General features: G+C 40.0%; 1 protein-coding gene across 2 annotated transcripts in view; it reads right to left on the bottom strand.

Annotated features, from left to right (window-relative positions):
• MYO7B (myosin VIIB) overlaps positions 1 to 14,277 on the bottom strand; it is a 67,030-nt gene that overhangs the window by 42,116 nt on the left and 10,637 nt on the right. For both annotated transcript variants that reach the window (XM_077349329.1, XM_077349330.1), the window contains 11 exons: positions 14,187 to 14,263; positions 12,913 to 13,032; positions 11,557 to 11,699; positions 10,767 to 10,977; positions 10,037 to 10,172; positions 8,926 to 9,092; positions 5,670 to 5,807; positions 3,823 to 3,975; positions 1,946 to 2,044; positions 1,275 to 1,369; positions 45 to 129 (listed from right to left, as the gene is read on the bottom strand). In XM_077349329.1, the coding sequence (XP_077205444.1) occupies positions 45 to 129; positions 1,275 to 1,369; positions 1,946 to 2,044; positions 3,823 to 3,975; positions 5,670 to 5,807; positions 8,926 to 9,092; positions 10,037 to 10,172; positions 10,767 to 10,977; positions 11,557 to 11,699; positions 12,913 to 13,032; positions 14,187 to 14,263 (1,424 nt within the window). The remainder of the gene's footprint in view (positions 1 to 44; positions 130 to 1,274; positions 1,370 to 1,945; positions 2,045 to 3,822; positions 3,976 to 5,669; positions 5,808 to 8,925; positions 9,093 to 10,036; positions 10,173 to 10,766; positions 10,978 to 11,556; positions 11,700 to 12,912; positions 13,033 to 14,186; positions 14,264 to 14,277) is intronic.

The raw sequence follows: 14,277 nt of genomic DNA, 5'->3' as shown, positions 1-14,277 counted from the left end.
TAACCCTCTCTGAATGCTTATGCATAGTTTGTACTTTTTTTTACCATCTTGAAGTTCTTCCGACAGTAATATCCCCGCCAGGCTGTCTGGATAACCACAGCACAGTGCCTCTGCTTCAGAAACTGTTTCCTACAAGCAGAAAGAATTAGGAAACTGCTCATTTTATACAAGGTTTAGAAGAATAATATGCTAAATACAACTGTCTCAAAAGTGGAAACAGTGGAAGAAGAAGAAGAGTTGGTTCTTATATGCCACTTTTCTCTACCCGAAGGAATCTCAAAGCAGCTTACAATCACCTTTCCTCCCACAACAGACACCCTGTGGGGTGGGTGAGGTTGAGAGAGCCCTGATATTGCTGCTCGGTTAGAGCAGTTTTATCAGTGCCGTGGCGAGCCCAAGGTCACCCATCTGGCTGCATGTGGGGGAGTGCAGAATCGAACCTGGCTTGCCAGATTAGAAGTCTGCACTCCTAACCACTACACCAAACTGGCTCTCATCAACAACTGATAATGAGACTTGTAAGCATGTAGGTAAATAGATCAAGGATCTCCAAAAAGAAAGAAAGAAAGAAAGAAAGAAAGAAAGAAAGAAAGAAAGAAAGAAAGAAAGAAAGAAAGAAAGAAAGAAAGAAAGAAAGAAAGAAACAGCAAACTTTTGTATTTGCACTAAGTATAAATTCAATGTAATTTTTATTCTAGTCAGTTTGCTTTTTTAAAAAAAGAACAGTTGCAGCAGAATTCTCTGATCCATGTATGTATACAAGCAGTGTCCCCAGGATCACCAGCTCCGCAGATTTTCCCTTCTTTTTATGTTGTAGTTTTAATGTTCAGTATTGATGATATACTTCCAGTCCAAAGACAGGCACCTAGTACTCTCTCTTTTTGTCTACACATGTAGGAATGTATGTATTTATATGTAAAAATTACATATATTTACCAAGGCTGTTTTAAGGTATTTGTACCTCATTCTCCCAATAAACCGCTGAGACTTGTCCAGCAGTAATACAATAAACAGTGAATAATGGAATAAAATTAAAACTTCTTTATCCTGCTCCACAGCCTGTTTACAAAGTAGCTGTTACCCCTTTCCTTCACTCTGCCCACTCTGGCATGAACACATGCTCCTCTTGGCTGGACAGCAGCCTGAGAAGCCACAAGCCAGTCCTTTGTTGACTTTTCCTTTTCAGGCTTTGCATAGGCTGGAGATATAAAGGAGATGAATCATCTGTTTTTGTTCGTCACTTTTAAGAGCACAGCTTTTGTTTACGTTTTTACCTGTCTTTGAATCCTCTTAGAACTTTCTGAATAAGGATCGCTTTCTCAGTGAGCGCTTTGTCTCGTTGCACCTCCAGTACTGTGTCATGATAGTCCTATTGAAGAATATTAAAGAAATCCTCACATATGGCCATAACATAACAGAACCAGGAAACATACTAAGCATAGAACTATACTAGAGTTTAATTATTCCTCTTTGGAACAAAGTGCATTTGTGTGTTTAGTGCCATCAAGTTGTTTCTGACTTATGGTGAACCTTTGAATTAATGATCTCCAAAATGTCCTTTTGCTAACTGCCTTGCTCAGGTCAGCTCTGTTCTGTTGTTCTGTAACTAACAGCACACATCATTGTTTATTATACTTTCTGATGGCCTGTGCAGGAGTTATTAAGAGCAGCAAACATGAAATCCATTTATGATGAAGTGACACAGGTTCAGTGACACTCTCAAGGAATTAGATTCTGTGATGAAGCTGGCAGGCCACACAAGCACTTGAATAGTGTGCAGTCCTATGCCAAATTACTCTAGTCTAAACCAAGTGATTTCTTGACTCCTCATTGGGCTCTGCTGACCCTACTTGTGCTGGGGATGGAGTGGGCTACTTAGGGATGCATGTATATGTGTGTGCTTTATGTACAATGTAAAAACTATTAGATGATCTTTGCAACTTACTTTCAGGAAAAGTTTGGTTTTTCCAATTTTCCATTCATCATCTTTTCCCAACACTTTCTCACATATGAAAATACAGCCCTGACGAGCATCATTCTTCACCTGGAATGCAAATCCATTTGACTTGGGCAGGTAAAACAGACACTGTATGAAGCAATTCTATAAAAATGGCACTTTGAAATAGCCTGGAAATGGCCCTGCTTTGGAGGTTCCTTCTTACATGAAATGTAATTTTGATATGCTCCTTTTTCTTAATCATGAATTGCAACCTTTAACATGGGAATTAATTATGTCATCATCAGCACTGTCATTAAAAAGTAGTATTAAAATTTAAAATTCTACCACAACTGCAAAAAAAGAACTAAGGGTGAACGAACATGTGATGCAACAGTTCTGTAATTACAGATGGGTATCCTTGTGAGGACCAAGATGCATGATATGCCCAACATGAGTCAGGTCCCAGGGGCACTCACTGCTAGATGTACATCAAGGGAACTCACCTCAAACAGTGCTTGCTTGCTCAGTGCATTAAATGGGGAGAAAGACTTTGTTTTCCTTCTTGTGCATTTTTGCCAGCAGAAATGACAAGCTCCTTCCCTTCCCTTGATGCACTCCCCCATTGTGCCAAGCAAATGAGTACTGTTTTAAGGCAAGCCCTCCAGATATGTCTTGGGGTGTTTTGCAAGCTAATTAGCAGTGCCTTCTGGCTGTGTTATCAGGGATGAGTCATCAAGGGAATTGTAAGATTTGCTTCCTATGCCTCCTTTATCAGTTCAATGACCCCTTAAAGCTGCATTTAACTCTGTGGGCAGAAAAGTGCCATATTTGTTTGACAAAGGAAACTGAATCTTGAGAGCTTATACTCTTGTTGGTCTGAAAGGTGCTTCTGGACTCAAATATAACCATTATGCTAAATGCTGCTTCAGAGGTGTTATTCATATAAAAGAGGCATGGGAGGAAAGGGTTAAATACTCCCTTTCCAATGACTAGTATCTGATGCTCAGTGTAGCTCCCTGTGGATGTTAATTAGCTTTCAAAAATTGTAGATTGTAGTTGTGGAACTGTAACATCGTGTGTATTTTGGCCCTACAAAAAATTCTACCCTGTGAATATGTAAAGAGAAAGAAGAAATGCATGTAGCTATACCAGCCTTTCTCAACTTTTTTACCATTGAGAAACCCCTGAAACTTTCTTCAAGCTTTGCAAAACTCCAGAAGTGACACAATAATGCAGAATATGGTTGGGAAGCATAGGTGTGTACATGCCCAACCAGGGCCTCTCCCCATGTCCCTCCAGGACCATCACTGGCCATTGGGGGGGGGCGGGTTTGACATGACCATATATGGTCAATATCATCCAAAAATGTTTAATTAATTTAATTTAAAATTAACTGATTTAACTCATTCAGGAAGCCCTTCCAGGGCCATCAAGAAACCTCCGGGTTTCATGAAACATGATTGAGAAAGCCTGAGCTATGCAGATCTAGACATTATCTTTAACATATGACTGATATGGAAACTTACAGTTAGATGTTAGTGAGTTCCCCTTGGATGGATCCCTGATTTGGACTAGAATCACGGGGGAAGCGGAGGAGAAGGTGGTTTAGCCTTCTGCCCTGCATCCCTTTTCCCAACCTGAAACAGCTCTGTGGGTTGCTATTTTCCCTATTGGGGGTCTACACGTGTACTGGTGGGCTATATGCAGCTCCCAAAATCAGAAATCACACCCACTTGAGCGTGCTTGTTAATTCCGTTGCCAGTTACAGGGAACTCACAGCTGCCATCTGATTGCAAGTTTCTCTGATATGCCATGTGTGTAATGTAGCATATAGCTCAGCCTTAAAATGAAATTTCAGTGAATTCCTCTTCCTTCTTACATACCTTTTTTTGAGCAGACACAGGCTGCAGGACTCGGTATCTCTCAAAGAATTCGGCAAAACTGTAGCGAATTGGATAACCAGCCTTCCTAATGCGAATGGTTTCCATCATCCCAGAATAACGGAGTTGTCGGATGCAGAGTTCTCGATCAAACAACTGAAATTAAAGGAAACATATAGCCAATTTTAACCATATAAACAAACGGTGCATGTATCACAGACAAGAGTGTTCCTGCCTATTCCTTCATGTATCAGATAAACATTTCTCTGGTATAGAGCCATATTTACAGCAAACAGATTAAGTGCAGCAGTGGACAAGGAATGCCAATAGCTCTCCATTAGGTTGAATTTTAATTCATTTTCCCCCACTTAAATTAATAGGGCTACTAAAGTAGTTTAAGTGTCACAATCATTTGGTCTATTTAGCTAAAGTTCAAACTAGGCATGACAGATATATGCATCTTACCCTCCCTGTCCTTTTAAGTTTGAGAGGAGGGCAGCAGGGGAAGATTGGCCATTATGGCCACCTGTATAGCTCCTTATATCAGAAGATACACAATATATCTTCTTAGTGATGGGTAGCCATTTATTTTCTCCCACAGGAAAATCAAGAGTTAAGGAGGTGGAATTTGAGTAGAAAAATGTATAGTGTGGGTGAAGTTTGATTTTCTACTTGTGACATCCTACTTCTGATGATTTTTTAATTATTGTAGGACAAAAAATACATATAGCTATATAACACAGCTAAATAGCGTACTTAAGAAGTTGATATTATAAATCAGTAATGGATCTTATCATCCAACCATGTTAGTGCTGCATTACAGGGAAGCTGTTTGTGTTAACTGGTTTCTTATGCAGCTGGCTCATTTTAGCTACACCATCACAATTCCTTTTTTGGTGATGATCTGGCCAAAATCAGTTAAACCCTGTTGCCAGGACAATTCATATGAACATCTTCATAAGGATGTGTTAAAAATACCTACCCACATAGATCCCTATGGGAAACTGTACAAACTGCCCCTGGGAGGCAAACACCTGTGTATGTGTACAGATCCATGGGGGTAGGTATTTGTAATCTGCCCCAATTTTGGTACTGTTGCTGTTTCTCCGACCTGCTCTGGCATGTTCCCCCATTCTCTGGAATGGCTTGAATTCTTGACATAAGCTATCCCTTGAAGCTTCTATGCCTTAGGAATGTTCTAGCAGGATTAGAATTCAGTGACTTGTTGGTTGATTTCAAGTAGGAATGAGCCATATGCCACTGAAGCCCCAATTCAAATGATGTAGCTTGATGCCTACCTGTCCGTAACACCTCCAACTGTTCCCCAAACACTAATCATTTTTTACTTGTTGCAATAGTTCTCACTAAGAACACTGTAACAGATGTTGCTGGCTTGATTTTTTGGGGAACATGCCAAATCCAGTATATGCATAGTCAAGACATGGTGCGATTATGCCAATGGATCCCAGTTGTCAATTAATAGGGAGAATGGCAGTACCCATAATTTTGGATCTGATTCCATATGCATGGTCTACATGGACACAGCCACTTGGCATGGATGGGAGGTCTCCTGAACATGCTGTGAGACTAGTACCAGAAACAACCAAACAGGTACAAATTCAGAATGAATTCAGGTAACATTCTCACCTGTCTCTACCAATTTCACTTATTTTAATTGGCTTGTTTATTATTACATTTATTTTCATCGATTAGTATAGAGCTGAATTTGGCAAAACGACAGAATTTAAACAAATAACATAATCCATTCATTCTATGCATTCGTAACAAATGAGTCACCTCCTCCCAAAACTACAGAAAAGAGCAGTCTACATATTTGAATGAAAAATTACCATTGGCTTCTTTTGGTCATTGGGTTTGAGGCAGCGGATAAAATATGGCTGGCACATACTCAGGATTTTCATTAATTGCTCCAGGGACTGTTTGAACTGACCTCCTAGTGTGGAAAGGCGTTTTATAGTATCGGCTCCCTGTGTCAAATAAACAGAGGCTGCTTGAATACAGTTTAACATCCACAAGTCACTCAAAAACAGTACTGTCTGGCGGCTGGCGGCTTTCCCACATTTTCACTGCCATAGTGCCCACCGTATAGGGTGGTGGTGGTGATTCAAAGGCTTAAAAATAGAAATGGACATACCGATATACCATTATATAGATATGTCACTGATTTTTTAAGACCCTTTAGAAAGTACCCTTGTGGCATGGATGAAGAGAGGGGAAGAGCTGAGGCAGGGGAAATGGCAGTTATGTGGACAGGGCTGGAGAAATCCAGAAGTCCTGCTCACACAACAGCCAACCTCACATTGCTGTGATCTTTTCCCAAACAACGTAGCAAAGTAGAACTGGGAAAGTTTGCAGAAAATTTAAGGGAAGCCCATGTTGACCATGGAAGTATCATGATACTGCAGAGAAAACCCCACAGCTCCTAACAGCATCAAAGCTAAGGCAAATCTCCCACGTGGAAACAGCATCTGTAGCATTTGACTATTACCCCTCCTCCCATGCCTATATAGATTTGTATTTACCTTTAAAACATTACAGCATTCACCATCAAAGACTTGGTGGACACTGGAATATCAGAAAGTGTATAATGTGTCAATCAGCCATTAGCCTTTCTGAGTCTATAACTGATAACTTAATATCACTAAATCTGTTGGTTTATATATGAAGTACTACTGCCCTCCCATGGCTCTACAAAGGAAATTAGGTGATCCTTTTACAAGATCTGTTAATACAATTTCGTAGTGCCCATATATATGTTTGGAGTTGTATGTCTGTGCTGGGCTTAATCTTCTAGTAAAGTAGATGTTGAAATTCTTTAAACACACTGGTCTCCAACAGTCAGCCTTTGAGTCTGGTACACGAAGAATGATTTGAATCAGTCCACAGCTCATTCTCTGAAACCTACTTCCGCTGCCAAACGTCTGAACAAGCCTGTATCGAAGGCTGCAGTTAAATCCAGCAGGAGCAACAAACAGGCATGGCCTTTTGTCTATGTTCAGATGGAAGTCATCAACTAAAGCCACCATGACTAGCCTGGAATGACTAAAGGAATTTACTCCCTTTATGCTAGCATGCTCAAAACAAACCATGAAAACGTGTGTGCATGTAGCACATGGGTGCATATTAGTCTCTTACAGGACAAATAGCCACTTTGTATTTGGACCCACTTGTTCTTGGGAATTAAGTTCCAGCCACAGAATAAGGGAGACTGGCTTAGAAGACTGGGACAGACGTGGAGGACATATGGATGTTGTGTGGTTATGGCCTGTGGGTAGGGGATGCAGCATAAGGCTGTCACTTAAAGCAAGTAATTCGCAGAAATTTGTGGACACTTAAGTGATGGAAAGTGGCAGCCAATTTATGGCATCTCCATAACATTTTCAAGATGAGGGATATTCAGAGGTGGTTTACCATTGCCTGAGTCTGGTTTCTTAGAGAAATATAAAAACACCCTGCTGAATCATCTGAAGCCAAACTGAAAAGCATTTCGAGCACAGGAGTTATCCAAGAAGGCTTTGAGTTGGTCCATTACTACTCTCTCAATCTCTTTGTCCGGAAAGGGCAGATTAAAGACTGGGCAATGACTGGCCAAATCACTTTAGCGTAGGGACTTTTAAAAAGTAGTAGATGGATAACCACTTCTTTGGGTGGCTGAGGGAAGAAGCATTATAGTGATTGATTTATGATAGACACCAGGGGCTCATTGATGTGCTCCTTATGTATTTTAGCAGCCATGAGTAGTGGTTTTCATTGTTACCAAGATCCTGTCAACATCCATCATGGTAACAAGGTCAGAATGGTCCATAAACAGACCAGACAATGTATTGTATGTCACAACTGGCATCAAGATCAGAATGTATTATCTTATTAGCAAAAAAGCTTTGCAAAATATGACAGCTAATTGTCCATTCCTGAGACAATAGCAGTTTAGCAGAAGCCGTGGAATGTTTAACCATATAAATATATGTTTTTTGCTTTTGTTCACCTTTTTTTGTACTGTATCTTTGGGTGATACTTCCCACCCCCAACATTTTGTGTGTTAGAGTTGAATGATCTTAAGGTTGCTCCTTGGTAACCCAAGATATGAACAGCTGGTAGTTTCTTAACAGTTGGTACAACCCAACAGAAGCTGGAATATGAGACACTGAAATAAAAAGCAGCTGCTATAGAAATAGTAAGAGTCAGTTGCTGAAAACTGTATAAAAGCAACTGCAGAAACTCTTTGGTGCATATCTGTCTGTTGTGGCAGTTCTTCTCTAAGCCACTTACCTGCCCAAAAGCAGGAGGTAATGTTCTGGATTGCACATGGCCACAGCGGTACAGTGACTGATGGCGAAAGGACAGTAGAGGATAGGATTGTTAAAGAACAAAGAGTGAAATGAGCAGACAGGTAAAAGGAAGTGCAGCAAGATAATTCATCATGAGATGTGGAGCACTGCTCTTACTGGTGCTGAATCAAAGCAAATGCATATATGGCACTAATGGAGTGCAGCCACATTTGCAGTCCGATCCCAGACCTAAACCAGGCTAATGTCCCTATAGTACAGTATATCCCATTGCATTGCTACAGTGTTCTACCTGGCATCCCATCTTTTGTTTTGTGGCATGAGTTTGTGACAATGAATTTCATGGATGAGTGGGAATTTGAAGCCAAATTTCCCTGATTCATCTCCAACCTCTATTTGATATGCCATGTTGACTCAGTGTTTACATATACCTTCGTCTGATCTGCCAATGTTGAAAGGTTCTAGTACCTGTACTGTATGGACAAAGCTTATTCTTCCTCCTCAGTCACATTTGAATTAGGGATCATGATTCTGCCTTAATAATGACCCCAATAGTATATTCTTTCAGCTGTCACTGTTATTATGAGATAACATTGCAATCACTTTCAGACACTTCTCCCCTCCAAACAACAAAGCGAAGCAGTGATATGATATAAACTGCTTTGGAATTAATATTATTAAAAATGCCTATAGCATCTGACCTATAGTGATTTAAAGCTGACACAGGAGGCAAATTGCAGCTAGAATCTGCCCAAGACTGAAAAGGGACTTGTGTTCAAACAGACATGAAAAGATTAACCTTGAAGGTGGGATCAGCTCCAAGATGCCTGATGCTGCCCCGTCCAAAAGTAACAACGTTCATTGCTGCATCCACCTGGAAGATTTGCCTGAGGAATTTGTTTTTGGATGAATGAACCAACTGCATTACATCAGAACTAAGCATATCACGATTTTTCTCAAGAAAGCCTATGAATAAAAAATAAGAGGTCATCTGTTTCTATCTGATACTGATTCTGGTTTGATGCTCAGTTCCCATTCTTTCAGTTCACAGGGACACATCCTCTCTTCACACCAATAATTTCCTTTTCTACTCCAGTTAAATTGATCTTCTTTACAGTATAGAACTTTAGCTAAATAATGAAACAGCTCTTTGTAAGGTATCAGAAATACATTAATGGTGATCAGAAGGGTGCATAACAATTAGGGGCGTGCATTTGGCTAATCTGAGGCTATCATTTCAGCCAGATATAGATGTTGATGTTTTTGGCTATCTGAAATGGCCAAGTTTGAAAAATCTCCCAAATATTTTGGACTGCTAGAACAGTGAAGTTGGAGTGATTAAAAGGGTTGCAGTCTCTTTAAACACATTCTACATGAACTTGTGGAATGGAGAAGTTGTTTAAAGGGATTGCAATCTCTTTAAATACCTTCAACATTTACTTGTACAGCAGCTTGCAAAAGGCATTTAAATTTTAAAGAGACCATGTTCCCTTTAATATGTAAATTTCTCCTCTCATTCATGGAAAGCAATGGAGGATGAGGGCATCTTCTTTGGGGACCCTCAGAATTGAGCCCCCTAGTCCAATCTTTTCCAAACTTTTATTTGGGGGGGGGTTGAGGAGAGGCACCTCAAATTTGTATATTTGTCTACCTCAAGAAAAAAAAATCAGCATTCCTGAATATTTACTGAATCTGAAAATTACACCAATATTGTGATTTGGTGATATCAGAGAATTTTTCTTTTTCCCCCGGGACTCCCCAGAGAATACAGCTTTCCCCCCCGGGTTCAATACACCTGAACCTTGAAAAATACTGGCCTTTTTGGGGGGGGGTTGCCTACCCCTGGCAACAATCCTTGGAAAGGAAAAGTCTTTGAACTGAGGGATGACAGGCAACTGTTACCCCCTTACCTTTAGACTGATAATAAACAATACCAGCAAAATGATTGATTCCAAAGATAGTGTCATGAACATTTTTTGGTGCAATATAGATTTTGCTTCGGCCATGATGAGAGTTAATTTTGTTTAACATGGTAGTGTCAGTGCCCTGGAAACAAACACAATATGAAATGAAATATATTTACTCCCTTTATGCTAGCATGCTCAAAACAAACCATGAAAACATGTGTGCATGTAGCACATGGGTGCATATTAGTCTCTTACAGGACAAATAGCCACTTTGTATTGGGACCCACTTGTTCTTGGGAATTAAGTTCCAGCCACAGAATAAGGGAGACTGGCTGAGAAGACTGGGACAGATGTGGAGGACATATGGATGTTGTGTGGTTATGGCCTGTGGGAAGGGGATGCAGCATAAGGCTGTCACTTAAGCAAGTAATTCACAGAAATTTGTGGACACATAAGTGATGGAAAGTGGCAGCCAATTTATGGCATCTCCATAACATTTTCAAGATGAGGGATATTCAGAGGTGGTTTGCCATTGCCCGAGTCTGGTTTCTTAGAGAAATATAAGAACACCCTGCTGAATCATCTGTTATTTGCTATGGAGCACTTCAGGGCCTTGTATGTCTGCCTCCAGATGGCCAGTGGATTTCTCGATTCAAAGAACCCATAAAAAATCCAATTACTCCCTCTGGGAACCCAGAAAATAAAATAAATAAAAAACCACAATGATGCTCACCTTAGGGAACCTGCTTTCCTCATCAATGAGTGACAGAATATTAATGGGCTTGAGTGCAATCACTTCTAAGGCAGTATAGTTATCAGTGAAGTCAATGTGGTTCCAGGAGATCTGCTCAGCCAGGTATTCTTCTTGTTCCAACTTGAAGACATGTTGTACAAAGAACTGCTGGAGATGCTCATTGGCAAAGTTGATACACAGCTGCTCAAAACTGTAGGGAACCACAACCCAGAGAATCACATACATTACTGTGTTGTCAGTATTACAGTTTTTGTTAATGTCTAGAACAGTGCCAGTTTACACTCATCTTTTCAGAATAGCATAATTTGTGACAATGACCACTATGTAAACTGATGCCCATTCTTCACGCATTGGATAATGCACTTTCAATGCATTTTAGAAGTAGATATTCCTGTTTTGCACAGGAAAATCCAGCTGCAAAAACATATAAAAGCACATGAAAGAGACAATATCAGATCAGGCCTAATAGTGTCATAATGCTAAAAAAAACCTTGATAAGTTAAGCTAGCCTTTGCAGTTGTAAATGATTTTATTCCTTCAAAGATTTTAAAGTATCACTAATGATTTTGTGGCATTACCAGGCACTTGCCCAATTCAAATGTACATTTCAGTATGATACTTATTCAGTATAAATCAACATCTATCATCCTCACTGCAGAGATATATTTCCCAATACATCATTCCTCTCAATAGTGGTAGCTAAAATCTTCTGCCATTTTGAAGGATGCAGATTACATTCCACAAACAAATTAATTATGAATGGCCATACCTGTTGGTATTAAAATTTTCAAAGCCAAAAATATCTAGTAGTCCAATGGACCTGCAAACGTTCTTATTATCTTGTGAGGATGGCTTGTAGATTGCAGCATTGATCTTATTCACTATCCACAAAAAGAGGAAGCCATAAATCCCCTGCAGAAGGGTTTAAAAGCAATGTGAAAGCTCTGTGGTTTTGAAAACTAACCATTTCATTATCAGTATATGAGGATCTGATAAGCTGGGGAATGGTAGTTCTTTGGAACTTGCCAGGGCGTTCAGGCTCTGATCTCTGCTAAACAAACGTGCCTCTGACTGTTTCCACACTAGGAGACATACCTTATTTTAGCCTCACTTTGGATTTCCTTTGGATGCTGCTAACTTATTCCGGGGGAGTGCCATCTTTGCAAAGAAAAATTCTGTCTCCCTCTTAAAAAGTACAAAACAAAAACAAAAACAAGCAGCTTGTCTGTGTGTGTGTGTATGTATGTGTGTGTGTGTATACACGCACACACACATTAATACAATAAGTTGTTAATTAAGAGTTATGAGTCCTGTTTATTTCCAATCTTTGGTAAGCCAGAGGAAAAATTCTCAATAATACACGCCGAACAGGATTCCAGTATGAAGCCTGTTTCAGTAGTTTCTTAAGCAGCATTAACAAAATATCAAGACAAGAGCTCTCAATGGAACCTGACTCACAGTGGCTTGTGTCTCAGTCCTTAACTACGGAAGTATTCTTGTTTCTACTGATCCCCTTAAAGAGGCCTCTGTCCCCCTCCCATACCACAGGCATTTATCAGTTGAAGCCACCATGGCTATCAGGCCTGGGGCAAAACCCATTCGTACCCCAAGCCTACTCCAGGGGCCCTGCTATTGCTGTGGGATCCTTTGGGCTGTTGCAGTAGTATTCTGCAGGCCTAGAGGACTAGGGTCTCTAAATTACATCACTTCGTAAGGAGGTATGTGAGGGGCACTGGATGGGTATGGATGAATCCAGGTCCACAGGTCAGGGTTCAGACATGTTATTTAAAAAGTCATATGAAGCATGAAGGCCTGAGTCATGGATAGAAAGAACTAAGGAAAGGAAACTTATTATTCTTGACCTTACAGTCATGTAACTGTTACTTGGTACTTTTTTATCAGATCAAAGAAAGAAGCAAAATTGCATGATTATCTTCAAATAACTATTATTATTATTGTTATTATTATTATTACATCCCGCCACTCTCACAAGTATTTATATCCCACAACTCCCACAATGCTATTACTGTTATAATTAATGCATGTATTAGGCTTAGGAAACATTCACAACTCTTAGTGATCATAACTGAAAAACACACCTGAAGACAGTGGTTGATTTACTTACCTTCACAAAAGCATCTCTCACATCAGCAGCTTGGGCAACACTTAAGGGCATGGAGACACTTTCCCCTCGGATGATGATGGAATGATTTGTAAGACTATTCTGCAGTTCCCTAGAAGCCACCTCAAGGAATTAATATTACATTGGGTCATTTAATGCAAGTGATGCAGGGGGGGAAATAAGTGGTATCTGATTCAGAAGAACAGATAGACACAAGAGAAGGCAACAAAACAAAGCTACCATCATGAGAATTACTTTTGTTAATGATAATACAAGAAACCATCCATCAGCAATGAATTTTTGCATCAAAGTTTTTTTTTCATAAGAACTAGTCCAACATTCTTTTTCACACAGTGGCCAATCACATGCTCCTCAAAGGTCCACATACAGTTCATGGATGACTTCTGTATCTCCTAGAACTGGTATTCAGAGGGTTACTGTCTGTGAACATGAAGCTTCCATTTAATAATTGTGGCTCTCCTCCATGAGTCTGTCTAATCCCCTGAAATACACTAAACTAGGAGCCATCACTACATCATGTAGCAGAGAATGCCACAAATTAATTATGCTTTAAGTGAATTATTTTTTAGTATTGATACCTGTGAATTCTCATATTACGGGAGAGATAGAAATTATCTCTGTCTACTTTCTCTGCATAATTTAGTGCACCTTAATCCTTCCCACCCTTAGATAACTTTCCCCTTAGTAACTAGTTTCAGACTCCTTAGCCTTTCCTTGCAGGAAAAGTATTGTAAACCAGGGGTAGTCAACCGGTGGTCCTCCAGATGTTTATGGACTACAGTTCCCATGAGCCCCTGCCAGCAAATGCTGGCAGGGGCTCGTGGGAATTGTAGTCCATGAACATCTGGAGGACCACAGGTTGACCACCCCTGTTGTAAACCTTTAATCACCTTCTCAGCATCTTCTCCAGTGCTAAATCATCACGTTTCAGGTACAGCTACCAGAACCGTGCAAAATATTCCAAATGTGTCCACATCATAGATTTATATACAAGCATTAAGATATTGGCCATTTTGCTGTCAGTTCTTTTCCTAATAATCTCTAGATCAGAATTCACTCCCTCTCCATGCATAGGGTGTCAAAATTTTCATCAAGTTATTCACTATGACCCCTAAATTTCTTTTCTGGCACCCTATGTTAGGATGTACGCCATATGTTAGGATTTTTTGCCCTGATACACTTCTTTTTCTAGACTATATAAACTCTTACAGAGTCAGCAAACTGGTAGCAAGTGAGATAATTCATAAAGCCAATACCTCAAGTAGTTTGGTTGCAATGGAAAAGTTTGCAGAATCAAGCACACCTGAACAGTCCAAATTATCATACACAGCAGCTACAAAAGAAAGA

The sequence above is a fragment of the Paroedura picta genome, chromosome 8 (genome assembly GCF_049243985.1).
Source record: "Paroedura picta isolate Pp20150507F chromosome 8, Ppicta_v3.0, whole genome shotgun sequence".
Taxonomy (NCBI): domain Eukaryota; kingdom Metazoa; phylum Chordata; class Lepidosauria; order Squamata; family Gekkonidae; genus Paroedura; species Paroedura picta.
This window is presented reverse-complemented; position numbering and strand designations above follow the sequence as displayed.